Genomic DNA, 27926 nt, shown 5'->3' with positions numbered 1-27926 from the left:
TTCCATGTTCACATGAGCATTTTGTTATTGATCTCTGTACATGGATTATGATGTCATACAGAATGATGCTGGGGTGGGAGTAGCCAGGTGAAGTACATATCCAATCAGAACTCCATTCCTCACAGAAGGCTTAAGGAGTTAACAGGCTGCCTCTGGGAAACTCTCCTCCTCCTCTGCACTCTTCTCTCACTGATCTCAGCTTACAGTCCATCAGCAATGGCTCGGTGACCTTCGTCTTCTTTTTGATTCATTTATTTTCATCTTCAGTTCTGGTAAAAGTCAATGAGCTTGATTGGAGCTTATCCTGCTAATGGAATCGTCCAGCTATGAGGAACAGAGGAACAGAGACAGAGACCCCAACAGAGAGAGAGCAGCCAACCAACCCTGATGTTCCATACAGACATCTCCTCTCTATCATTAAAAGCCACACTACTAACAGTCCGTATAGGACAGAGCAGACTGGCTCATGCTGCTGCCATTTTGTTTTGCCCATCCACTGAGATTAAAATCTATTCTATCTGATTATAAGTCAACTGACAGGCTCCCCAATCCAATCAAAACCACATTTTCCCAGCAAACACATTAATACCCTGCAGTCTCCAGCAGGAGGCGCAGTTATACAAAAAGGCACTAGTCCATAATCAGTCTCTCGCTCTCTCTCTCTCTCTCTCATACTCTCTCTCTCTCTCTCTCTCTCTCTCTGTGTGTGTTCACACTGAGGGAGGCAATAAAAGTGAAGCAAGTCTGTAAGACAAATAGATGCAGAGCAGAACTAAATCTAGATTACATCGCTGTTCAAAACAGAACATTTTCCTCTATTCATTTATAAGCCCCCCCTATAACCATTCTATTAAAAAAGACTAGTTATTAACTGTTAATAACATCAGCAATAATGTCTTTTAATAACAGTATTATCAATGACATTAGCATAGTCTTTCAAGAACGAGAGAAACATGTTAAATATGTACAATTATGACTAAACAAAATCATGAATAATTGTATTTTCTGTATTAGAAAATAATACACAATAATAAACTGTTCCAACAAAAAAAACAACTTATAACTTGACATTGTCAACAGATGATGTCATTGTAATCTGAAAAAAACAAATCAAACTTGCCAAATAATAAATATTCATATATGCTAATGTACACTTGTAGCCATCAGAGGCATGTAAAGAGGCAAAAATGTAATGTCTGAAATAACATATGAGAAGGCTGGCCTTCACCATTATCATACATTTAACCGCATAATGCCTTATTAACACATACAGTAGTACACCATCCCATTCTGAGGCCACACCTACTAATGCACTTAAAACATATGTTGTATAAATGCCAGGTGTGCTGCTACTGCTATCAGTCTTGATGCATTCTGCTTCCTGTTTAACACTGGGACCAATTTTCTTAGCACACAGACACATTTATGTCAATATTAAATTAGCATCATAGTGTTCAGATAATCTGGTACTTAATAAATAAGTTGTCCCACATGCTGCATTTGAAGGCAAGGAGAAAATAGCTTCAGTACAACAAACTCATTACACTTTTGTACTTTCATGTGCCTGCTATTAGTAAGGCTACTCAATAACCATAAAGGAACACTCAGTTTAATGAGACAGGCCACAACTCATCTAAAAAATGCATTATAAATAATATGAAACCAAAGTGAACAGCTGCAAACCTACAGCACAGAGCTCCACATAGCTGCTAATGCTAACGCAAGGGCTAGTGTTTGCATCCACCACACCCCACCAGCAGGGGATGGGGCTGGCAACCATGGGACAAGAAGTGAGGAGAAAGAGTAGATTGGGACTGGGTACAAGACACAGTTCAGTTCAGTTCTATTTTAAGATCAGTCTGATTCAGTTCAGTTTTATTTTAAGCTCAGTCTGATTCAGCTCAGTTCTATTATAAGATCAGTCTGATTCATTCACTTCAGTAGCATTAACACATGGCAAAGTCCATCATGCAGACAACCCCGCCCCGCCCCCAGTCCTGCTGTACAGTAGCTCTGATTGGCCAGAAGAACAGGAAGGGGCAGGGAGAAGGGCAGTGTTCTTTGATATCTCCACTGGTCTAAGCATACAAATGTTGCCATGGAGATCAGTGCCTCAAGGACAAACAAGAATTCCACTTGTCTTAAGGCTGAGAGGAGTTTCCCTATGTTTGTAAATTACTGTCCATTCTGTAATATAGACCACAACTAAAGGGGGCATAGCTGCTAAGACCCTAACTTAGCAACTACATGGACAGTCCAGTCAGTTCTGAGTTAATAGGCACAAAGCTGATTAACACCATGCAAAACTGTGCAGTTCCAGTTTGTTTTCCTGGATCTTATGCAGGACTGGATGGACTGGTTCGTACTGGTTTGGACTGGTTGCAATCTTGTCCCTGCTCTTCATCTATATGTTGTTTGTTTTTGCTCTTTATTTGACATGTGTATAGACCTTTCATTTCAAAAGATGAGACACATTTTGTATTTACATAGAGTCATACAGTTTATACAAAATCAGTCCTTACATACCATTCAGAGGGTGTTGGGATAAACACCGCCACTTCATAACATTTGAACTTCATTTGGCTTAAAGGAATCTATGCAGTCTATGCTTCTATAATTAGACATTCAGAAACACTGGCAGGCTAATTTGTTTTGAAAGATCAACAGTGCATCTAAACAGTCAAACTGCTAATGTGGTCATGACGGTTCACCAGAACTCTTCATTATAAGTGCACTGCATTCAGGACCCTACAGAATACCACAGCACTGCACACATGGAGGGAGCTACAGTGGTCCCTCCTGGCAATAAAAGCACTGTGAATCACAGAGAAGAAGTGATGCAATAGCAAGACTACTTTAAAGGGGAAAGTCAGACAATGATAACGTGGCTAATAAGGAGCAATAGCAAGCAGTAGCAGCTAGCATGATCTATTTATTTTCTGAGCTTCACAAAGGAATGTAAATTTGTTTTGTAATTTGTTTTGATGTGTGTATTTCTGATGCCATGTGCATTTTGTGTTAGAGTAAGTGATAAGGAATAAGATTAGCTTTCAATAATTGTTAGCCACATTAGCGCCACTGTCTGTTTGCACTGTTTGGTTGAACTGTCCCTTTAAATGAGCTGTGAATTATTCTGCTAGATAAACAGACAAACAGAAAGAAACTGGGTGAAAGTAAGTATACCTCCCAAAAGACAATAAACTAAACATTGTGAGTATGTACATTTACATGTGCTTACACACATTCAGATCGGACTGATAGTCTGATTGTTTGCACAAACATTTCGTTTCTTTTGGTATGTGAGTGTGTGTGTGTGTGTGTCTGTGTGTGTGTGTGTAAGCATGCTCATTGTAGCCCCTAAAGTCACGACTGTGTGTACATACTTTTTAGTGTACATACTCTAATCATAACTTGACCACAGCCTGTGTGTGTGTGTGTGTGTGTGTCTGTGTGTGTTTGTGTGTTTGTTCATTGTGTTCGCTGAGGCCCCTGTCTCTCCTTGCCATTCAGCGTGACATAGATGATGGGTACCAAACCCTGGGCATCACCCAAAGCACAGAGCAGCCAATCAGAGTCAGCTCTGCCTAACACCTGTAGCACGTCCCCTTTATGGAAACTCAGGTGGCCTGTTTCCGTGGCGATGTGGTGACACAATGCCCTCACCTCACTGAGAGAGATATCACAGACACAGAGAAAAAAAAGACATGTGGTAATGTTTCATGTTTAGCTTTCAAAATGCCCAAAATTATACCAACATAAATATGTATGTGTGTGTGACAGTGTAGGCAAGTCTTAGGAATTATCCCATGGTCTGAGTGTGTGTGTGTGTGTGTGTATGTTTGTGTGTTAGTGACAATTATATCATGTCTGTGTATGCACAGAAAATTGGAAAATGGGAAAAGATCAAATTATCTTTAAATAATTTTTCATTTTTTAAATTACAATTTTTTTCCATTATCTAATTTGTTTTTTATTTAAATGATCTTTTTAAATTTTAGTTAAATAAAACCTCCTTTTTCCCTCTTTTTAGCAAAAAACTTTCCAACAATGTTGTTTCATTATTTAAAGTGTAAACACTTTGAATTGCAGCTGTGTGCAAAGTGCTGTATAAATAAACTTGGCCTGTCTTGCCTTTAATACCTTTCAGTTTATTAAACTGTGTGTGTGTGCCTGATCTGCTGTAGTCCTCATGACGACTAAATATATGACTGTATTTGTGTGTTGTAGTACATTTCAGACAGCGGTCTTTCATCCTTCATCAGCTGTGCACAAACATAGAATATTTACATGTATATGACATTTTTATACAGCAACGTACAATTATGTATGTATTTATCTACAGATTTTACCTTTGAGGACTGTTGGTTACATGTATACAGGGGAGGGGGGTTATTACCATGCAGCTTTTGGGTGAGAGGGGGAGCCGTGCTCTTGGGCCAGCTGTGTCGGGCTTTGTTGGGCCTCAGGACTGTGGGTGGTTTGTTTTGGAGGCTCCGCCCCCTTTCCCACCACTTTCCCTGCCCCCACTGACTGAACCACCAGATCCAGCATGGCACGATCCAGATTGAGCCAGCCAGACGGCATCCTGAATACACACAACAACAACAACAACAACAACAAATTACAGATTTGTATGTGGCATTCATAAAGAACTCTGCTGACAAAAAGACTGGAGTCTCTGAAACAGCTGCCCCTTGATGTGCAAGATTTCTTTCTTCCCTGATATCTGAAGGCTTTCCCCAGGGGCAGGTGTACATTACACAGGACGTATAAGCACTCTCAGAGCTGCTTAGATTCTGTTAATCCTGAGCTCATTCTATGGAGGAAGGTCATTTACCAGACTCTGAAACTTTGGGTTAATATTTCACTCATCACATCTCCAGCTTGTTAATTATCAAAATGAGCCTGCTTGTTGAATACTGTTTTATCAACCTAGCTTTAAAAGGTACTGCTGTTTCTCATTGAGTATTTGAAAACTGATAAGTACAGATCTCTATTATCTAAAATCTTCAGGTTTTTCTCATATAAATGAAGCAAACTGAGATTTCAGGAGATTATTGAACAAGTGTTTGCATATGTGAATTGGGACTCTACTTACCTGCCCTTCTGGCTCCTGGCTCCTGGCTTCTGATCAGTCTTTTCTGTCCTGCCAAGATTCCCAGCTCCGAATAGTCGGCCCCAGTGCAAGCCGTGAGCCACCCCGTCTGCCCCTGCTCCTGTCCGGGTCTGGGCTCCCTCCTCGGGACCCTGACCGTCCGGCTGCTGCTCCTTACTCCTCTTCAGCTCCGATAGTACTGACTCTGGAGGGCTGCCCATCCAAGATGGCTTCCCCTTAGAGACTCTGGAAGGTTCTGAGGGAGGCCTGGATTGGTCAAAGGTCCCGTTGCTAGTGCTGCGACTCCTTCCTCCACCATTGCCACTGTTGATCATGCTAGGTCGCTCGGGGTCCGGCTGCTCGTCTGTCGTGTGATTGGCCTCGGCTCCTTCAACCACGCCCTCTCTTGGAGGTGGGTGGTTCTGTCTCCACCCCTCAGTGCCTCCTTTCTTCCGTTTCTCCCACTTGACGAACTTGGAGCCCTGGGTGGAGTTGTCGATGTAGACCTGAGAGCTCTGCATCAGCTGGAACCACCAGCCCGACTGCTTGCTCCTCAGCCTGGCTGCATCTCCATCTCTTTCTCTTTTTTTCTCCCTTTCTCTTTGTCCATCTCTTTCTATCTTTCTCTCCCTCTCTCCATCCTCTTCTCCCACTCCTTTCATCCTGTCTGCGCTTTTATCTCTTCCATCCATCAGACTTGCTTCATTCTTTCTGCCAGCATCCAATTTAAGTCCCGGCCCTGCTTCCACAGATTCGCTACCTGCCCCTTCAGTCCTTGGCTCTGTCCTCGCTTGTCTCTTGGACCCCACTGTTTCCATCCTGGGCCAGGTACCCTCCCGTCTTAGCACAAACCTGTCTTTCTGGGGTCCTACCCCCTCTGGCTTAGCCACCAGTTCTTCTTTCACAGGCTTCACCCCCAATGTTCCCTTGCTTCTCATGAGCTGGAATGTGGAGCGAGCTGATTGGTCGAGGTCTTGACGAGCAGAACACAGCTGTTCTTTACGTCTCATGTGTTCCTGACCTTTCTGTAACTGATGTGGCTCAAACAAAAGGTCCAGGTCAAAGGGCAGTAGTGATAGTGGCTGAAGGAGGAGTAACAGCTCTTCAAACATTGGCTGACATGCCCCTTGAGAGAGGGGTAGGAAACCCCATGGGTGATAGTGGGCTGCTATAATGTCTGACCAAAATACAAATTAAAGACATCCAATTAGATGGGATAGAAGTAAAACAAAATACTGTGCGATTGTTTGTGTTTGTGGTGTATGGGGAATAGAAAGTCAGCCTCTTACCTTCATGTGTATAAATGTGATTAAACCAGAATTCCAGTGATCGCAAGCTTTAACAAAAAGAAAGAAGAAGAGACAACGCTTAATATATATGTAAAATGTTTACATGCATATGCTAACATGGGACACCCCATGCTCAACATGCAAACTGCTAGTTGCTGCTTAACTCTAAACATGCATTCACTCAGGTAATATGAAAACCTGTGGAGTTCAGAGTGATATAAAAAGTGTGTATGAGTTTTAGGAAGGAGAAAAGGCATACTTTGTGTTATCTTAGCTGAATACACTCTTAGACACTCATACTTAGATTGCTTCAAGGAAAACTTTTGATGTCTCTCATGATGTCAGAACTCTTCAGCACTCAACAGCACTGCTTAATGCCACGAGTGTGATGGTAGTGTGTGGTGAGAGTCTGAAGGTAATGTTTGGTCTTAGTTTGGTGCATTATTCATATGTTTTCTGTAACAGCAAACTGAACCAGTTATCTTCTAAATGACATCTAGTACATTAGCGAGCTGATAAACTAACAGCATATGCCTTAAAGCTGCCTGCTGGCACACTCTCTGAGGCAAAGCTGGGCCATGTGTTTAGGACTTGTGTGCTTGTGTAGTCATGGCACATGTTCCTTAAAAGCACCTTCTCAGCACAATCCTAAATCAGTCTTAGAACCCATAATCTCTAAGTTTCGGTTAGCTCCATGACCTTTTGTCTTAATTCTGTGAGACAGAATGCGAGAGACAAGACTGAGAAATTCTTACTTTAACAAGCCAAAGATGAAGGCATTGAGTCTCATGCTGTGATTCGTCAGCTCAGAATATTGGCTGACTTTCAAGAAGAGACTGTGTAATACCCGCGTGGAAGGACCTACAAGAGCACAAGAGAAAGACAGTGAAGGAGACAGTGATGGGGAGAGAGAAAAACAGGGAGAGAGCTGTAAACAGTTGTTTCAGCTTTGCTTATTGCACACCGGGCCTATTTGTGCGTAATACACTCACTGCAATAAATCTCAACATATTATACATATATCCGTATGTATAAACCATGTATTTGGAGATAGATTTAGCAGAAGGTAGGGTAAAAGAAAGGTCATCTTTGCACTTTGGCTACTAGTGCATCTGCCTTTCCTCCCTTCCTCTTTCTCCTCTTCATCATCTCCATCATATCCCTCTCTCTCTCACCCAGCTGCGTTGAGGCCTCCACCACGCTCCAGGGCCAGTTCCGCCGCTGGCCAATGATGATGTCCAGCACGTGCGCTCGGAGGCCATCCTGCAGGACCTCTTGCACGGCAGGACACAGGTACTTCAGGATCAGGTGACCTACGTTAGGACTCACTGAGCTGTTCCCCAGCTTGGCCTGAGAGAAGGATAGAGACAAATGGAGAGAGAGAGAAAGAGAGAGAGAGAGAGAGAGAGAGAGAGAGAGAGAGAGAGAGAGAGAGAGAGAGAGAGAAAGAGAGAGAGAGATCTTCGTATGAAACTGATGCTTTCACAGTCATTTCACAGAGCTCTGAACGGTTCCAGCCAGCACAAGATCTGAATCGCTTCAGCCTGTAGTACCTTCACCTCTGGATCCCGACTGGTCCCGAAATGAGCCACAATCAGATCCACTGCTGTGTTTATGGCCTTCACTAGACCTGACAAAATAGATGGGGTCAGGGAGGGAAGAGAGAAAACAGATTATGAAAACTGAAAAGGGGACAGTGGTCCTTGAGAAGGCACTGAATACAGAATCACACGCATGTGCACAGACACATCAGAGATCCACACACACCTCTTTTCTGCTGCAGGTCAATGGAGATGGAGTCTTCAGTAGTAGCGTCAGGTGAGAGACAGAACTCCTCTGGAGGGCGCTCTGTCTGTGAGAAGTAATCTGGCAGGAAGTCGCTGTAGTGCTGGAGCTGCCTCACTGATTGCCCTGTAAACCAACAATCAATCAAATCATGAGTCAACAGTACACAAAAACATGTCTATTCCTTAATTTCAGGAGGAAAACCTTGCTAAAGTGAAGCTAACAATTAATTGGCGATTTAATCTCTGTACACCAGCCACAGTCACTTCACACATCCCTCATTTATCACCTTCATTTACTCTCATTTGTCAACTCCTGTTTGTCAATGTGTACTTAACATTCAATTGATAAACTGAAGCTGATCAATGAAAGCTACGAGCTTTCTCCCAAAGGTCATTCACTACCTTTGATCTGAGAAAGCTCACTACCCTCCCCCATAAACCCTCTAACGAAGCTCATGATTGGTTTAGCACCGTTGAGTCTGCTGAAGCTCGGTGTGTGATTGGACGGGGGGAAATCGAAGACGTTGCGGCGCACGAGACGTGGCCCAGGCCTCCTGACAGTCAGGGTGGCCGGAACAGAGTTAGAGGAGGAAGAGGAGGAGGAAGAGGGGGAGGAAGAGCTCCTCTCCACACCCAGAGGGTTCTTACGTCTATACTCCCTCCATCTCAGAGCCTGTGGAGAGAGGTGGTGAGCTACAAAACGAGAGGATGGGAATGGATGCACAGATGGAAGGAAGGAGGGAGGGATGGATGGATGGATGAATGGATGGATGATGGGAATGGAAGTAAGGAGGGAGAAAGGGAGGAATAGATGGCAAGTGTTAAAAAAGCATGACATTATGGAAAGATGAGAGTGAAGAATGCGAGGTATGAAAGCCAGAAAATCACAGAGATGTGCATACATGTGAGGGCAAAAAGAAAGAGGAAAACAGATCGTCATTAGTAGCAGTTACAAGAAAGAAAATCGTGTGTGTGTGTGTGTGTGTGTATGTATGTGTGTGTGTGTGTGTGTGTGTGTGCTACAGGAATCACAAACCAGTAGATCTGTAGGTGTTTTAACCGCAGCCTACACAAGGTGTTTTATAACACTTCACAACATCCAGGCTGTCCCAAGTTGTCACTTCTGCATTCGCTTTAATAATATCTGGAACTGCAGGGGTTTGGTGGACTGACTGCAGGCTTTAGTGGACTGATCATTAATTATCAACCAAAACTGAGAAAGCATCTGCCAATGCAAATATATGGATATTTTGGGTAAATATAGAAACAGATTGAAATAAATATTTTCAAAAGGTGAAAATCCATCACCTTTAAAATTACATTCATTCATATGACTTATATGTAAGCTCTGAAGAATTGGGGGGGGGGGGGGGGGGTGACACATCAGATGCTGTAGTACCCAGGTAAAAGATATTAATCTAATTTTGTTCATTTGCTGCTACACGTGATCTACACTTTCAGTAATTCCCTAAAAAAGGTCCATAGATGTGTCATTTTTACCCACACCCTCCAAGCTTGTGAACAGTTGCTGCCAGACGACCTGATACCAGCAGTGTTGAGCCACACAGCTGAAAACAGCTCCAAAACAGCCCGCCTTCAATGGGCTGGCCAGAATAGGTCTGCCATCTTAAGCACACACCTATTTCTATTTCTTACCAAAAATAAAGTGATTCATGAAGCTGAAGTTGGCTTTTTATTCGTACTTGCCACCCCTCCTGAAATGGTGTAATGAAAAAATAGTGATATAAGGTGGAACAGAAAGTTTATACAAGAGGCCATTAAAATGGAACAGGAATTCAGATGAGATGTTTCGCACCACTGAAAGTGGAACCTTGTGCTCTGTTCAGAATTGGTAGCTAAGGGTCTGAAGCCAAAATTGTGTTACTTTCAGTACTGGCAGGTTTTTCAGTGGGTCTGGCAGCTGTAGTGTGTGACTAACCGGACAGTGCACATATACATTGTGCTCATGCCTGTGCTTTATGTCTAGGTAATAATACTTTGTTGTTTGCCTGGTATGTACTTGTTATTTCTTCCCTGTCGTTTAATCTCATATGCAGCAAAATGTTTCATTCTGAACATATTTTTCGCTCCTCTCCTCCCATGTCTGCGTACGGATGCACAAAATCATTACTGGATAAGTGATTACTGTTTATTTTTCTTTAACATGGCCTAATTAATGGCTCTTTAAGTCTGCATTAATATTGGCCCGATCCTGATATTAGCTGATACTATATTATTAGTATTGTATTATTTATAATTTTTGGGGATAAAGATAACATAATTGACATTATCAATGTAGTGCGTCAGCAGATACCCACCGTTATGTCTCTGTGTCATACACGCAGGAAGGACTTTCACCTCTTCCTCCTGTAGTGCTGGTTCCAGCTGCCCCATTGGACTGAGACCAGAGCTGGGCAACGTGGGTAACGTAGTCAAACTGCCACGGTGGAAACAATGTCCCCTGGTGGGCAGAGTAGGCATGAGCGGGCTTTGTTTTTTAGTGAGTGGGGCAGGGGGTGGAGTTGGGGGTAGAGGGCCGAGTTTGGAGTGGGCGCCTGTGTGGGGGGTGGCTGCAGTGGGCGAGTGTTGGGGCAACAGGCCTGCAGTAATGGGGCAAGAAACAGACCGGGGTGGTCGCGGGCCCGCCGGGGCTTGATCAGGCGTAGGAGAGCATGTCGAGCAAGTTCCAGACCAGCTTGGTACCCCCTGCAGGCGAACTGGAGAGTAGCTGCCCAGAGGAGATGGTCGAATTGTGGTGGGAGCATTGGAGGTGGCTTGAGGTTGTCTGCAATCTTCCTCTGAGTCTTCTTGACCACACGCAGGGGCAGCACCCCCGCGTGCCTGCATTTGACTGATGTATTCGTCCAATAGAGGGAGGAGAGGCTTGTTTTGAGGCTTCCCAAACTGGTGCTGGAAGGTGAAGGGCTGTATGGGTAATGTAGTTGGACGCTGATCTTTGCTGTAGCGTACTAGAACCGGTGATGAGTCTGTAGAACTGGACAGTCCACCTTAAAAGGGGCAGAGGGAGAGAAAGAGAGTGATAGAGAAAGAGAGGAAGAGAAAGAGAGAGAAAGTGAAAGAGTCAAACATAGTGTTATATTATACCAAATGCATATTGTTGCACTGTTGATTCTTTTTCACAGCAATATCTACAGTTCAGTATGCTGTATGATGTATAGCATTCTGTATGACGTATAATGTTCTGTATGATGTATAACATTCTGTATGATGTATAACATTCTGTATGATGTATAGCGTTCTGTATGATGTATAGCATTCTGTATGATGTATAGCATTCTGTATGATGTATAATGTTCTGTATAATGTATAATGTTCTGGGTTTTGTCTTATATTCACTGCTAAAGCTACAGTAGCTAAACACACATAGAAAAGCCAAAGCAATGACACAGCATATTAAAGCAGAGAGATCGACTGAGAGAGAGAAACAGAGAGAGAGAGCGAGACTGCAAGAGAGAGTGAGTGCGGGAGAGAGAGAGTGAGTGGGAGAGAGAGAGAAAGGAAAGTCGAGCCTCAGCACAACAGCGAGACTCACATAAGAGACAATGGCACACATGTACACACAACATACTCACTTCATCACACACAGACCTGCACATGCGGTGTCACGGTTCAGCAGTGATAAAGAAACTGCCAGAACATAACGGAGAAAAACAGGAAAAGCTCCACTGTGCCTGGGTGTGTGTGTGTTTACATTCTTTGACCGGAACACTCTGTGTGCGTATGTGTGAAACGTCACTATGATGAAGCAACCCGTCTGCTCCACATGTCTCAAATGTCAGAGTCCTCCTCCTCCTCCCAGAGTGCATGGCCACTGGGGGCATTACTGAACTAAGAGTGAGTACCTGGTCCTTAACACACACATGCTTACAGAGACTGTTTTTTCTTTGCCCCCCTCATTAAAGCATCAAAGCAGGGAGATTTGCCTCTATACTGAAATCACCTGCTCAATAATTTCATTTCTGTGCATCATTTTCCAGAGGATTTCACGGGATACATGCTCTCTCTCTCTCTCTCTCTCTCTCTCTCTCTCGCTCTCTCTCTCTGCTGCAGTGTGTTGGAAGCCCAGCTTTTCCACAATAGGAATGTCACCTCATTTTTACAACTTTCATTCTGGAATATTCTACAATACTCTGGAACACTCCTTTGAGAAGTAGGTAGCATATTTGTTCCAGAGGAAAATTCTCCATAAGAATGATCTTACTTCTGCTGATATCTCCTCTCCTTCCCCTTCTCTTGCTCATGCTCTCTCTCTCTCTCTCACACACACACACACACACACACACACACACACACACACACACACACACACACACACACACACAGAGCTAAGAAATCTAGGTATATGTAGCCAGTCAGGTTAAAAAACATCCATAAAACTAATAGTCATCATGTTAGACTAAGAGAAGGGTTTATACCACCATTCAGTTCAATGAAAAAGCACTTATATTGTATTAAACAGTGACTGCTAATATATAATCAACAGGTCCTGTTATATAATCTATAACTTATACTATATATGGCACCTAAATGTCAAATAACTATTTTCATGCAACTATACATGACATAGTTATTGAAAGAGTATGCAGGTAAGTCTACAAAACATTTCTATCAAACTAACTGTATTAATAATGGTAACTCTGGTCCATGTGATGGTGACAGAAGCTGTTACATGGATAATCAGCACAAGTACGCAAACAACACAAGCAGATAATCCTGCAGTGTATCTCTGCATAAAGGCAGTAAAACAGCCTTACATACTGTAGAAACTCCAGCCCCCTTACCTTCAGCTTTGGTACGTGCCTCCCTCCCTGCTCCCCCCAGAGAGTCTCGCAGTGGTGCATTCCGATGTCTGTGTGAGTTGGTTTCGCAGGCTCCCTGGCTGCAGCGCTGTGTGAGTGGGGGTAGGCTGAGGCTCTGGGCCTGTGTAAGGTCCTCCGGAATCGGGGAGAACTCTCCGGATGAGTGGGCGGAGGAGACTTCCAGAGCGCTGCGCTGCGATGGAGACCCGCCCGGCCGCCTCTTGTTCCGTGCCATCTCCGCGAAGGAAGTGACGCGCGGCGGAGGGAGCGGCCCGGAGTCGGCGCCCTCGCTGAGACGGACGGGGCAGCTGAGCATGCGCTCCAGCGAGCCCAGACGAGGGGGCGGGGACTTGTCCAGGTTGCGCTCGTAGCTGCGAGAGCGCAGGCGGCCGGCCCCCAGTGCTCCGCCCACACTGCGAGCTGACACAGGAGGGGAGATGTTGACATACACCTGCCCCTCTATCACGTGGTTGGGGTCACTGCTGCTTGTGGAACCTTCCTTTTTCCCATCATGCATCTATGAGAAAGTGGGAGATGGCAAGCCTGAGTTAACAAATCCATTCCACATCAGTATGAGCAACTCTCCTTCAGTAAGCATGTACAAGCCCAAAGATCACAGACAAAACAGCCATGAAAAAAAGACACATAGCTGCTTTGTAGGCATGATACACACACTGTCCAAAATGTCCTGTTCCTCTAGAAACCTTGTTCCCAATGTACAAGAGATCAAATGCTAATAGGGAGGATTGGACGAGATAACGGCCTAGTCAGGCGTAGACGGCTGTAGGGCTCCGCACCTTCCAACAGAAAAAGCCCTGCCCCAGACACAGTCTGAGGTAAAGCCTGAAGAGGTAAACGCTAAACAAGGTCCTCCATTTGGCTTTACTGAACAATTACTGTCTCCATAATTATAGCAATAAAGAATATTACTGTGTTGTAAATTCAGTCCCTATGTGAGCGATGCAGGGCCTTCATCGTCTCTGTCATATGACCCTTTTCTTGTAGCCGCTACATAAGTGAGCTGCAGCATCACAGTGGGAGAGTGCAGAGCATTAAATGATGGCAGACTTTAATTCTGGAAAAACACAACGCAGAGGTAAAGGAAAACCTGATTACGATTCATGTGTTGCTCCCCAGTAGTTACTTATTTAAAGTTTGGCTCAACTCACTGTTTCAGATACAAATATACTGCTATAATTATTAATAAGTATCATCCTTTATGTATAAACATACTGCTATAATTATCAATAATTATCATCCTTTTAACCATCCTTTTAACCATCCTTTTATTCAGCCATTCATGCCAACAAGAATTTTTTTTTGTACACACAACAGCTATTTAAATTCAGGTGACATCAGGTGGAGTTTTTGTGTTGAGATTTCATTTTAATTTAGGCAGCACTGTTATCTAAACAAGTTACCTGTCTCTGTTGCTAAACCAACATGATGACACCCTTTCCTCTTCTGGAAAGTAGGTAATGTATACCAGAGAGTAGGTCATGTGTACCAGCGAGTAAGTCACATGTTCCAGAGAGTACGTCACGTGCACCAAAGATTAAGTCACGGGTACCAGCGAGTAAGTCAAGTGTACCAGCAAGTAGGTCACATGTACCACAGAGTAATTCACGTGTACCAGAGAGTAGGTCACGTGTACCAGAGAGTAAATCATGTGTACTGGAGAGTAGCTCACTTAATATCATCACTGATTTAAATTATTGCCTTATGCTGTGATAGCCTATACATATGGATTATAGCAGCAGGTCAGGGTGAGGTCAAACAGGAAATTTCTCTCCAGCAACCTTTTACCTGACGTGCAGCACGCAGCCAAGGTCAACACTAGATGAAAATAAACAGGATACTTAAATGTTTTCCATGTCAATGTGTATGTCAAAAAGGGCCTCTTAACAAATACAAAACTGTCTTAAAACAGAGCTGTAGAAATCTATAATGCCACCCCAGTCATGTTTCTAAATGTAAGGGGTTGTTAGTTTACACACAGCCTACACATGGTGCAGAACTGATTCCCACATGGAATTCAGTGTGGAAGCACTTCATAAGGGTGTGTTCACGCGGTGGATGGGAATCCACTCAGAAAGCCATTAGCTCTTATGGCAGGTCATAGATTACATAGGCCTCCACCACAGATCCGTGCAGACTGAGTTGAAAGATGTTCAGTGTCAATTAGAAAAAGCTCTGTGCATTTAGTGTCACTTCTCATGAGATAACCAATTGGAAGAAGGGAGTGTGCACATTTGAATCAGAAGACAAACTTGAAGACAAAACAGAAGGGGTGAAAATCATATTATTCATGTGGGAGTATCAAGTCTGTATGAACATAAAGCTTGTTAGGGCAGTGGTATCTTAGTGGCTAAGGTACTTGACTTATAATCAGAAGCTTCCTGGTTCAAGCCCCCCCCCACTACCATGTTGCTACTATTGGGCCCTTAACTCTCAAGTTGTACTCAGTCATAATTGTAAGATGCTTTGGATAAAACTGTCAGGTAAATGTAAAGATTGGATATCTGTGACTATTCCTATTGGATATGTTAACTAAGTAGCTAATGACTTGAACTCCAGAATTTTCAAAATGGATGACCAATGATATAGATAAGAGTAGTAGCAAATATTAGTAGTAATAGGGCTTTAATTTTTTAAAGAGGGGTGAGAGTAAATCAGTAATACTAAATATCCTGCACTGCCTGCCCTGCAATTATAATAAACCTCCAAACACTGCTCATAAAAATCCACCCCAACTCTGCTCTGCCTCGTAAACATACCCCACTGCTGCAGTTGTATTAGAAGTCCTTGTCACTTGAAGTCACTGGAGTCTACATACTTTTATTAGGCCATAAAGAGCAATGGTCTGCTCCTAAATAGACATCTGTAGTCTGCAAAGTTTGCTATATGAGAGTCCTGAAGAGGCTTTTACCTCTGTTTGCTCTGTGTTTTCCACATGCTCTTCCTCCTCCTCTTCCTCTTCCTCTTTTGTGTGTCTGAACAGGAAATACTCCGTTGGCTGTGTGGGACTTCCCTTGCTGTGCTCATCAGAGCAGCTGGTGACGGACGACCCAGCGGGACTAGGTGAGGACTGTGATGAAAGGTCACAGGTCACTAGCTTGTAGTAGTTCTGGGTTGCCACGACCAATCGCGCTTGGCTCTGCAGACAGGAAGTGAGTTCAGTGGTTGAGGCATCAGAGGACAGCAGCCTCTCACTTCCTAAGTGGGTGTGGTAGGAGTTGCAGTTGGCATCAAGCTCCACGGTGCCACCTTGTGGCTGGGAGGGGCATTGGCAGGAGGATGTGGGGTCTGCAGATTCCTTGGTGATCGAAGAGTGCTGGGGAGGTTCTATTGGAGAGGTATGCAGGTCCAGGTAAAAAGCACCACCCCCATTGCTGTATTCAGTTCCACCTATCCCAATGAGTTCAGACACAGATGAGGTACAGGACTGGTGAGCAGAGCTGTTGAGGTTAAGTGGCGGTTTGGCAGGGACACCATTGTTTGTCTTGCTGTAAATGGCACTGAAGTTGACCAGCACACCATCCGAGCTATTGCAGGAGGAGTCGCTGGCGTAGCCCAATGTGCAGTCGGAAAATGGCTCAGAAAAGGGCTCGGAAAATGGCTGGGATGAGCGGCAGTGGGAGCCACAGCATTCTGAGCTGCCCCGGCCTTGCATTGACTGGTCTTCATCCTCATCATCATCCTCACCCCACTCTTGCTCACCACAGTCCATCGACAGGGTGGAGCCACTGCTGCCATGACGATGCTGGCTGTCCAATCCCTGCAAGTCCAGGTCCTCAAGGTTTGCAGAAAAATCATAAACTCCACCCCTGGTGCTTCCCCTGCTCCATGACACCCCTCTTTGAATGCTAGCAGAACACCATGGTTTTTCTAAGGACTCGTGAAGGTGGAAAGGTCCTGGGGTGAAGTCAAACTCATGAAGATGGAACGGAGCCAAGTCAGCTCCATCTTCTGAGGTTGAATTCGAATTCCCATGTAGGTGGAAGGATGAATCCTCCAGGTACCCATTCAGGTTATCTCCATCCTCATCCTCATCATCCTCATAATCTTCATCTTCACCTGTGTTGAGAAGGAACGGATTGTGTCGGAGTGAGTTCGGCCTGTTGCACACCTTAGTGGGTGGGCCTCCAGGAGGTGTGGACGGGGCTTCAGAATTGCTGGACGTGAAAGAGGATGTGTCGCTGGCCATACCCCCGCCCCTCCCCCCACTCCCTGCCTTCTCTCCTGTCTGCCCTGGTTCATCCTCGAAGGTGTCCCCGGAGCTGGAGGTCTGGATCAGGCTGCTGTAGACCAGCGCCTCCCGCTGGACAACATCCCTCTCAGGCAGTGAGGTGGTGCGGCTCAGGCCCAGGTTCTCAGGGCAGCTGAAGGGGCCGCTGCCACAGTGCCGCCGTGACCCCGACACCTGGCAGTGCACCAGCGGAATGTGGTGTACAATCAGGGTCTCTCCCGCCAGCTTCGGGGGGCTCTCCATTGTCTGGTGAAGGCAAAGGTGAGTCAGAGCCGAAGGCTGGATGGAGGGTGGGGCCAGAGGGATGCTCTGTCAGTCGCAGGGATTAAACCCTTATGAGGCTTTAGTTCACGTTTCTGATCCCCACTGGTGGTAGAGGGGAGTGGAGAGAGCAGAAGAAGGTGGTGAAGACATCATATTCCTGGGAAAAAAACATCTGGAGGAAGGAAATTAGAGAAAAAATGGACATTAGAAAACCTTTTAGCTAAATCATCCTAAAAATGATGAGCCTCTGTAGTTCTAATGATTACCCACATGCTTCCAATAATGTTGTATATAGAACTATTATCTCAACACATTACTAAGATGTGTGAATCTGGAAACTCCTCACTTCTTCTGTCTAAAATACATGACTCTAATCCTGTTATCAATAGGTCTACATCATTTGTGTTTTCAAAAGTTTTCAAAAAGTAATATTGTCTAAATGCACACACACACACACACACACACACACACACACACACACACACACATGAATTCTCGTATTAATTTGCTTTGTGTCTTTCATGTGCTTTTGTTTATGGGTATATGCTATGGAAACAGTGCTGTATGCATGGCTGCAGCTGATTACATGTAGAAAACTGTGTACATGTAGAAGATTGTGGTGACTCAGTGGTTAAGATACTTGACAAGTAATCAGAAGGTTGCCATTTCAAGCCCAACCACTGCCAAGTTACCACTACATGCTTGGAGCAAGACCCTTAACCCTCAATTGCTCAAAGTTGTACTCAGCCATGATTGTAAGTTGCTTTGGATAAAAGCATCAACTAAATGTTGTAAATGTAAAACTGTGTGAAGATTGTGTACTGTAGTTTTCTCTTCCTAAACTATGTTTCTACAGAAAACCAGTCTAGCTTTTCAAGATACTGCACAACAACACTGCTTTCACTCCCATTGGACCTGGAACTTCACTGAATTAACAGAGACTCATGAAAGTGACAACACCCAGATACAAAAATGTAAGACTCCATGCCACCACCACCCCCCACACACACACACACACACATACAGCATTTGATTCTTCATAACTATCTAAAAAAATGAAAAACTAGGGAAAGGAAAAGAAAAAACAAGAAAGAGAAAGTGTGTGTAAGTGAGTGTCACCAGAGCACCTCAAAGGTTCAGACTGAGGAGAGATAGGAACGTTCAGACTGTCCTGCTATGGTCTACCATCTGAGCAAAGGAATCCGTCTGTTCACCCAACTCAGCTTCACTCTCCCTTTGAACTGTTACAGTCCTTTAAGGTACATAAACTGTGTGACCTTGTGCTTTGTGAGTGGAGCTCTGCAGAGCCCAATACCATCCTGTAACCAGGTCAGTGTAGAACCAGCAACAGGTCAGTGTAGAACCAGCAACAGGTCAGTGTAGAACCAGCAACAATTTAGTATAACACATGATAAACCAACTTCACAGGGGAATAACAGAGACTCCTGTTACTGATACTATTTTAATTTCTAAAAGGTCTGATTTTAGATGTCAGTGAAAACTGCCCCAGCTGGGCTGCACACACTGCCCTGCCTCTCATACCCCAAATATGGCAAATGACATTCTCAACTAATGTAAACTCTTTGTTTCCTAGGGTGAGGCCTTCCTTTTCCTCTCACAATAATTACTGTAACTTCCTCTTACTGTATTATGTGTGTGTTCAAATGCAGTGTTGCTTTGAAGATTACTGGGTTAACACTGGATGTCAGATCTACACACTTCTTTATTTATTTAAATATCACACATCCACCAATGTTTGGCATTTGTAAATAAAGTACAACTATAAATACATTATACTTTCTTAGAGACATCTGTTTTTCTCTACATAATAATGTTTTATGGGAAAATGCATATAACATCAATGGTCTAATGCCCTAGCATTGATCCAGAACTGTAGATGAAAGTGATTCAGTGTTTTGTTGCTGAGGTCAGAGGTCACTAGTGACCAAATTCAGGCGTTTACTCCCCAGTCTTACCAAAGTGTGGCATAATGGGTTACATGAAATGAAGTTTAAAAAAAGGTTCCAGCCTCTCTAATCTCCAGTAATGGCTGCACCTGCTAGGGTAACATGAGGAGTGATGTATTCAGGCCTGCAGCCAGTTGCAACATTTAATGCACTAAAATCAATTATACCGTTTCATCTATTAAACTTTGATTTTTTTTTATTATTTTTTTTTACACACTCATCAATGTTCAATTTCATATTTTATTATTCTTTAGTATTCTCTCTAACTGTCTAACCAAAGCTTTGGAAACATAAATGTGCAATTATGTGTCGCTAATAAAGCATCAAAGTGAATGCTTTAATCAAAGTGAATTGACCTAAACTGATACATTTACATTTACATTTTTGGCATTTGGCAGACGCTCTTATCCGGAGCGACTTACAAAAGTGCTTTGTCATTTGCTTATAGAATACATCTTAATCAGTACAGTAGGTTAGAGTCCAATATACCAATGAACTAGAATACTGTAGAAATACAGGGATCAATGCTGATACCTAGAAGTACAAAATACATAAGCTCTATCTTATCTATATCTATCTATCTTACGGGGAGACTAGTGGTCCAAGGGGTGGGAACTAAACCCCACTTGAAAACGAAACTGATCTTAATAGGCATCATGCGATGAAAATAAACATTCACTTCATATCGACATGGGTAAGCCGCTCTCTGCCTCCATCTGTGAACATCACCTAATTTAATTAGTTTTTCTGTTATGAAAAAGTAACGATTGCTGTTTCTGTTAAACCCACTCAGCCTTCAGAGTTAATATAAAGAACATTCCGACCACTGGCGCTGGTGAAACCACCTCCAAACAGCTTTGGAACAGTCAGCTAATGGGTAAAGATAAGAAGATAAAGAGGTCGCATTAATGTAAACCAGACCAGTAATGCACATACAATTAAAAAAAAAACAAAAAAACATTTCTGTAGTCTATATAAATCCGCTTTTGTGTTTATTCTTATTCTTGTTGTTGTATTTTGAATCAGGATTTACTTTTGATCAAATCTTTCTCTAAGCCTTTTAAATGGCTATCACAGCTAGCGCGTCGTATCAGCAGGATAATCATATAAGATGTGTACCTCAGCCTAAGTTCTCGTACCGACCACGCCGCAACGTTGAAATTAAGGTGTAAATTACTAAACGCATCAATTTCAATCGTAAACTAAATGGTTGCGGGTTGCTTTGCTTTGACAAGTTGCACAAAGCAGCTTTTTTTCGGACGCACCGTTAGAAAGCTAAATGCGTGAATGCGAACTAACAAGGGACCGTCTAAAAAGTTCCACTAACTAGCGATCATTGGGCTCGAAGCATTCACGCTCCCTTTTTGGTTCTTGCTTTTATTGTGTTAATTCAAATATAATTATCATGCTCTACACATGCTCTCTCGGACTTAATCTATGTGTTATTAATTTATTATTTCTCATAATAGAATTAAATAATTTCGAATTATTAAAAAAAAATATATATATTATTGTTTAACAATGCCCTTAACAGGGAAGCCGGCATCGCACGCGCTCGCAGAGGACGATGCAGGCAGGATGAAACATTACCGTCGCGCCATCCTCAGAGCCGCACAAAAGACTCAAATTGACCCCGCCGTCATCGCAGCCATCATCTCCCGAGAGACCCGAGGGGGGAGCTACTTACAGCCGGACGGATGGAACAGTCAAGGAGCTGCATTCGGGATCATGCAGGTCGAAATGATACTTCTTGATCATTTACACATATGTTCGCTCGTTTATTCATTAGATCAGGAACATTGCTCAAGGCACTTAATGTTAACTGATTAATCGAACTCATCCTGACTGAGGTTGCCGTCAAGCTGGTCCCCATTTACGTAAGGCCATGGATTTGATATCCATGTCATCAGTACTCAGTACTGAATAAAACATAAAGGCAATGAGCCCCACCTTTGCAGTCATTTGACACTCTTGGCCAAATCGAGGGGGGGGGGGTACCTACAGTTACTGAAATAAAAGATAAGAAGCAACTTTCACTTTCACGTATGCCTTATCTGTTATTGCTCAGCTCCCCTAGCCATGACTCGGCTATTTTGCTGCAGCCTACACTATGGCTGACACAGTCACATGCCACAGTATACGAGGCATGTCTCAGCAATTCTGCTGCAGCCTATGCTACGACTGACACAGTGCGACATAACTCACCTGGAATTCTCATACTTTCCCAGGTCCACAGGATGAACAGCCCGAGAGGTGGGAAGGACAGTGAGGAACATATCACCCAGGCTTGCAGCCTCCTTGCTGACTTCATCGAGGACATGAACCCCTCCTGGTCTCCTGAACAACGCTATAAAGGTAGAGCTTCTGTTCTGTTAGGCCTATGCATGTATCTAATTGCTCCAAAGCGGTAATATGGATGACACTGTCATTTGAAACATTAGAACAATCAAGTGGACCCTGAGTGTCATTCTTTACTGTTGTGACTACATACATTCGTATGAGATTTAATGTAGTTACTTAATAATTAAATTACATAAAATTCTGTCAGATCAATACCTGAATAATAAGGTGGACATTTAAAATGTTAACTGAGGTGAGCCTAGAACTGCACGCTATGTGAGCAGAAACCCTGAACTTAACAGCAGTGCTTTTCTCCCAGTCTAGACTTTAACCCTAATCCTAATTCTAACCTTTACAAATAATCCAGAGAGAAGGCCATAAAAGGGGAGGGTGTGAGGGCCCCGTTTCACACCCCCTGTCTTTTCTAGGCGGAATCGCTGCGTATAACTGCGGCCCTGCAAAGGTCACCTCTACAGATGTGGACCGCAACACTGAGGATGGTGACTACGCCAATGATGTGGTGGCCCGAGTTCAGTGGTACAAACTCCATGGTTATTAGAGAAGAGGATCCCTCACTCGCTCCTATGTCCTACTGTTCCCGTGTCCCGACTGTAATCACGTCCTGCTGATCCCTGCATCCCAATTGTACCCACATCCTGCTGGTCCCACTCACCCCACATCCTGCTGGTCCCCATGTCCTGCTCAATCCAGCATCATTGGTCACTTGTAAGCAGGGATTCACATAACCCTATGAATTTAGCTGGGCTGAACACTGCTCTAGCTTTAGACTGAATAAACATATTTACTTCATTAATGGCCTTATAGAACCTTTTATTTAAGTATTAATTTATGCTTTTATTTATGTATTCATTTATGCTCTCAGTTTTGCACCTCAGCTTTTTCCCAAAATATGCATCATTTCCAACTATGGCAATATGAATATTCTACTCATCATAGCTACTAGTTATATAAGTATCAGTAAGGAGCATATGGATGCTTTTAACTAATTAAGTAACCTGACAAATTACATTTTCTACTCAACATAAATGCATGCATCTGTGCAAATGGACTGGTGAAGATCACACTAAACAACTCCAGGGATTCTGACTTACCACAACAACTAATACCAGTATCCACTGGCACAACTGGAGTGAAAAGCTAAGCACTGAAACCTAGAGCTAAAATGAGAAGCACACTGATTAGTCAATCTAATCAAGAGAGAGAGCCAGACAGTGCTGACCACGCAGTGGAAAACCAGGAGAGTGGAAATACTGTGGGTCCAAGTGTGTGTTGGTGTGTGTTGGTAACACAAATACACGCACACACAAACACACAAATACATGCACACAATAAAGAAGAAAGAGAAGAAATAAGTGTAGGAGAGAGAGGAGATAGAGTTTAATGATTAATCATATAATAAAACCCCAGATATACATAAAGCCAAACCAAAAATTTACATTTTGGAACTGGCTGTGTTTTCAGTTATATTAATAGTAATTTTGTACAAGATGGCAGACACACACTGGCCCAGGAACACAAAGGTCTCTCTGAAAGTGTGCTACTGGTAAGCTGAACTCTTGCCTTTGTGTGGATCTGAGATTGTCCTTATGTGGTATAGTGGGTCTGGAGAACCCAAACTGAGATCTCTCATCTCAAGATTTCAGTACAGCATTTACTAAGCAGTAAACCGATTTTTATATAGGACAGATTTTAGAGGCAATGAAAACTGATTTTTTATTGTCTCTAATTTTGGAAACTATTAAACATGCAAGCATCTTGTGAGCAAGTGGACTGGAAAAATGTATTCAAAATCATAAAACAAGATTTCCAGTCACACAACACAAGAGCCTGACACTTAGCTTTCAGGTAACCAAGGATATGGTTTAACATGGATTAACTACACCAGTGGAGTTCAGCCTAACTTACTGTTTGAACCCCACCCCTTCTACACCACAACGCTGGAGCTATTTGTTATGATACTGTACTTTTTTTAACTAAAAAGCACACTGATGTATTTCCAGTGCTCGATCATTAATTGTAACACAGGTGCGAGCCATTTTAGGTTCATTAGGGAGAATGGTTGTGGTTGTGAATCTGGAAATGATACTGACTTTGAATCACCACCACACTGCCTTTTTTATAACTCTGCAATGCTTACAGATCACATTAACAGCTACTCTACTGAAGTTCTCACCTTTGAGAATGTAGTTCTAATTTTTGCAGATATCACAACTGTAGGTAACATGGAGACTGGTGTGAGATGTATTATTCCAGAGAAAGTGTATGCAGCAAAAAAATTGTTTGGTGTCTCTTTTCCCTGTGACCCAAGATGGAAAAACAATCTTAGGGTTTACAATTATGACTTCTCAAGCTTATTTTCTAAATACAGACCACCATCTGTTACAACATATGATAATTTCACTCATATAAATAAATAATCAAACCTTCACACTAATGACCAGTTATAACCAAAATCCAGTAATAACTAATAACCGAAAGCTAAAAAATGTAACTGAAAGTGAAGATCGAGCACGTGCAGACAGCCTCCTGATAATGTTCCCCTCTCTGATGAAATATCCCTGACCCTTCTTACTTGACGTGTCACCCCAGGTTAAACAGACTAATGGGACTAAGCCCTCCCTGTCTTTACACTAACATCAGAACAAAACATCAGAATAATCTGTCCTATTTCTGCCATGCACAGTATTTGCTGGTAAGAAATGCCTTGAAGCAGATCATTTTGGACTTATTTGGACCTAAGAACAATACCACCCCCTAAAGCTAATAGGGAAAATGGGAATTGGCTTTGATGGGCTGATATGATCTTGCCCCAAGCTGTAGTTTCGCACAGCCTATCTGGCAAGTGTGTTTTATTATATATAGTGAAATACCCCTTGATTAGACATCTATTTTGGTTTATTTTTTTAGCCTACGTTGTCTAGTTCCATCTTCCCACTGCCTGCATTCAGTACTATTCAAAGCAGACCTGCTATAAAAAGCAACACACTGACTATAAAAACATAGAAGTTAAAAAAAAAAAACATGGCATAGTGGTGAGAACATTCTTAACACGTAGCCTGTTTATAGTCACTCTGTTTATCTAGTGTGTTCACACCTAGGAAGAACTGCAAACTATTATCTAGCTAGCTTCCATCACTTAATGAAAAGAGTGAATGTTTATATTTTTCTTTTTGTTACTTTTGTTTAATTGAAAAAAATCATATTGCCACACATTTATGAAAGAGAAAAGAATTGAAAAAAATATGTTTATAAAAAATGCAACAGATTTGAGAACATTGCACTGTGTTAAAAATCGCATGTTTTTAGTCTGTGAAAAAATGTACTTTGTGTCAATAGGCCTTTATTCGAACAGTGATGTAGGCTATCATTAATAAATCAATAAAATAAAATGGATGATATAGAACATTGACAGAATGCTTGCATTGCATTGACTAATATGGCTTAATTGGAGAACAATAAGGCAGAAATGTACAAAACAACAGGCCCCTAAAACAGAGCCACAGGCCACAGCTGGGCCCTACTAGTTCACATGGTCTAGAAGTGTCACTGCATGTGTGTTGAAGCAGACACACACACACACACACACACACACACACACACACACACACACACACACTGAACTCCACCTATATGTCCTCTCACTGCACTGAATAGCTAATTCCTGTTAGGTGCCGTGTCTTGTATTTCTGCACAACAGCGAAAGTGTGATGTGGAAATTGGAGCTGTTAAGCCTCCACAGAGAGCTGAGATCTTTGGTGGAAGAGAAGATGTGTCTCACCCTCGGGCAGCCTCAGTCTGATGCAGAGATCAGTCTGCATACCTCTTCCCACTGCTCAGCTCACTAAAGTCACTCTATTAAAACTTTGACCCTCACCCTGACCCTGACCCTAACCCTAACCTTGACCCTTGGACCAACCCTCACTGGCCTCCTCCACAATGACCTCCTTCCTATGGAAGCATTCGGAGCGCAGGCCAACAGTCAGGACGTTGGGTTTATCGTCCTCCCGCTGACCCATCAGTCACAGGACCACTGCCGACTGGAGGTCATTCAGGTGTTGGACCATTCTCAGCACAACGCTGTTACTGTCCCGCTGGAGTGGAGAAGCCACTAGCCTGTGTAGGCCTCTAGAATGACAGTGCAGTGTGAGAAACAAGCAGTCTGCACTTGGACAAATACACTGAAATTTAGTAAAATGTGGGTTACCGTGTTATCCAATGACTACTGGAACTCCTAGAAAAAGAATCAGAGCTCAGAACCGCTAGTGGGTCTTTACCAGTTTGTTGTTCACAGAGATTCATAGAGTTAGGGACAATTAAAGAGACACCCTGCTCTGACTGGACTTTAAACACCCGCTCTGTTTAGACTAGGGCCAGTGAATCCCACACCAAGGTAAACATATGGTAGAGCCCAAACCAGCTTGAAGGAACACACACACACACCAGCTAAAACGCAGCTATTCTTAGTCCTGACAAATAATTAAATGTTTATTCATACAGTAATCTTTCCTACCAAAGTAATATATTTGTTTATAGAACTAATAAGCAGTCAGAATCTATTCACTACATAGCCTATACAAGAAAATCTAAAATACAGTATTACCGTATTCAAATGTTAAAGCGTCCTGTGTCGCGCATTATTTAGCTAACCAAACGAAGATTGCTTTTGTTTAGTCAAAAAAGGCTGAAGCTCTAAGCAAGACAGGTTGACAGGAAAATATGCCGGTTATGTAACGGGAGAATAAACGGTGCACTCGGTGGCTGGCCAAAAAGTCGCTCCTCCCTTTGGCTATATCCAAGCACCAACATGTCGGGAAACGAGCCTCCATCTGAGCGGCTACTATACACAGTTAAACAGACACATTGGTTAAATGAGCCGAAAGCATACTCTTACAAGATTACTAGATCACGTTAACTGGATAATCCATTCTGCTCTTCTGCAGATCACGCACTCGGCTAACGTTGATAACGCGATAGCGTATATATTTTTATTAGTGTTTTTTAATGAACAACGGCTGTTCTCATTTTGACAGGTCGTTGACAGGCTTGTTAGGCTGAATGTTAGTCCCGATCATATTAACAAAGCTCTATGTGCACAGGCTGGTTGAACCAACGGAAGGCCGCGCTTTCTCATAACGCAAACACATCGCGATGTATTTGACATTACAGCAGCGCACCCTATGCGTGTCATATAAACTCGAGACGCGCAGCTCTTATGAATGCGCAATACATGGGAAATAAAACGCAGCGTCATCGAATATGGTACCAAAATAAATCACAACCCGCAAACAATGCATTTATGCACCTTTGCTCATCAGCTCTGCCGTAAGCTATTTACGGGCAAACGGCTCATCGTCGCTGGCGTCACCGCTACGGCCTAGCATGGCTGGTGTCTCGGTGCCTTTTATGACACGGACACACGTTAGACCGACTATAGCAAAGATGGCCAAATTAACTGACCAACGTAAAGGAAGGCCTAATGATTACAAAACGTTAAACAGGCATGTGTTATCGTCAGTGTAAGTCAGCTTCATCAAATGGTCGTGAATTAATTAAAAAAAACAATGCGTGCATTTGCCTTCGACAATCTCATGACATAATCTCCGGGAGCCTAAAGTGGCATTTAAACATCAATATCGCAGTGACAGAAACAACACTGGTTTAAAATGGTCCGCAATGTTACGATCTTTGTACAAGTACATCATACGCCCAGTGACTTACGGCAATGCCCTTTGTGTCTATAAGCGTTGAACACCGAAAATGATTTCTACTTACACCGACTTCGTGTAGTATTGTCGTTATTCCCATCTGAGGTTTCAGAATAAAATCAGAATTTTTTTCAGGTTGCCAGCTTCAGTGCAGCGTCCGACACATCAGCGTCGCATGTGACGGGCAGGACGCTACGTCAGGAAGGAGAGAGCGTTTGTTCCCCCTCCGTTTGGGCTATGCGGGCTTTTCGCAAACGTGAATCAGGGCAGCGGAGTGTGCGGAATAAAAAGCCAAGCCATATATTTTCAGGAGCTATTTTGCTTCAGTTAGGCTGCATGCATGACCGTTCACACAGCCCGGGTGATGGGGTGGGTCCCTGGTTGTCCAC

The 27926-nt window shown here is 43.2% G+C and overlaps 2 protein-coding genes across 8 annotated transcripts; one reads left to right on the top strand and one right to left on the bottom strand.

Annotated features, from left to right (window-relative positions):
• Nucleotides 1-27926, bottom strand: rusc2 (RUN and SH3 domain containing 2). 7 transcript variants are annotated; one of them, XM_081708330.1, is made up of 13 exons: nt 27605-27926; nt 15921-17676; nt 12974-13508; nt 10490-11179; nt 8643-8864; nt 8152-8295; nt 7944-8014; nt 7560-7734; nt 7140-7245; nt 6385-6431; nt 5099-6272; nt 4397-4585; nt 1-3667 (listed from the first exon to the last, which is right to left on the bottom strand). In XM_081708330.1, the coding sequence occupies exons 2-13, from the start codon at nt 17481-17483 to the stop codon at nt 3469-3471; spliced, it is 5115 nt and encodes a 1704-aa protein (XP_081564456.1). In that variant the 5' UTR covers nt 17484-17676; nt 27605-27926; the 3' UTR covers nt 1-3468. The 7 variants fall into 7 exon arrangements, with proteins under 7 accessions (XP_081564456.1, XP_026888318.3, XP_035382026.2 ...); XM_027032517.3 differs by having other exon boundaries at nt 7938-8014; nt 27605-27925; XM_035526133.2 differs by lacking the exon at nt 27605-27926 and adding an exon at nt 21677-21817 and having other exon boundaries at nt 7938-8014.
• Nucleotides 20069-22621, top strand: LOC113591844 (lysozyme g-like). Its single transcript, XM_027032519.3, has 5 exons — nt 20069-20165; nt 20265-20348; nt 21006-21205; nt 21700-21826; nt 22240-22621. The coding sequence occupies exons 1-5, from the start codon at nt 20162-20164 to the stop codon at nt 22368-22370; spliced, it is 546 nt and encodes a 181-aa protein (XP_026888320.2). The 5' UTR covers nt 20069-20161; the 3' UTR covers nt 22371-22621.

The sequence above is a fragment of the Electrophorus electricus genome, chromosome 1 (genome assembly GCF_041902795.1).
Source record: "Electrophorus electricus isolate QZ-2024a chromosome 1, ASM4190279v1, whole genome shotgun sequence".
NCBI classification, from domain to species: Eukaryota; Metazoa; Chordata; class Actinopteri; order Gymnotiformes; family Gymnotidae; genus Electrophorus; species Electrophorus electricus.
This window is presented reverse-complemented; position numbering and strand designations above follow the sequence as displayed.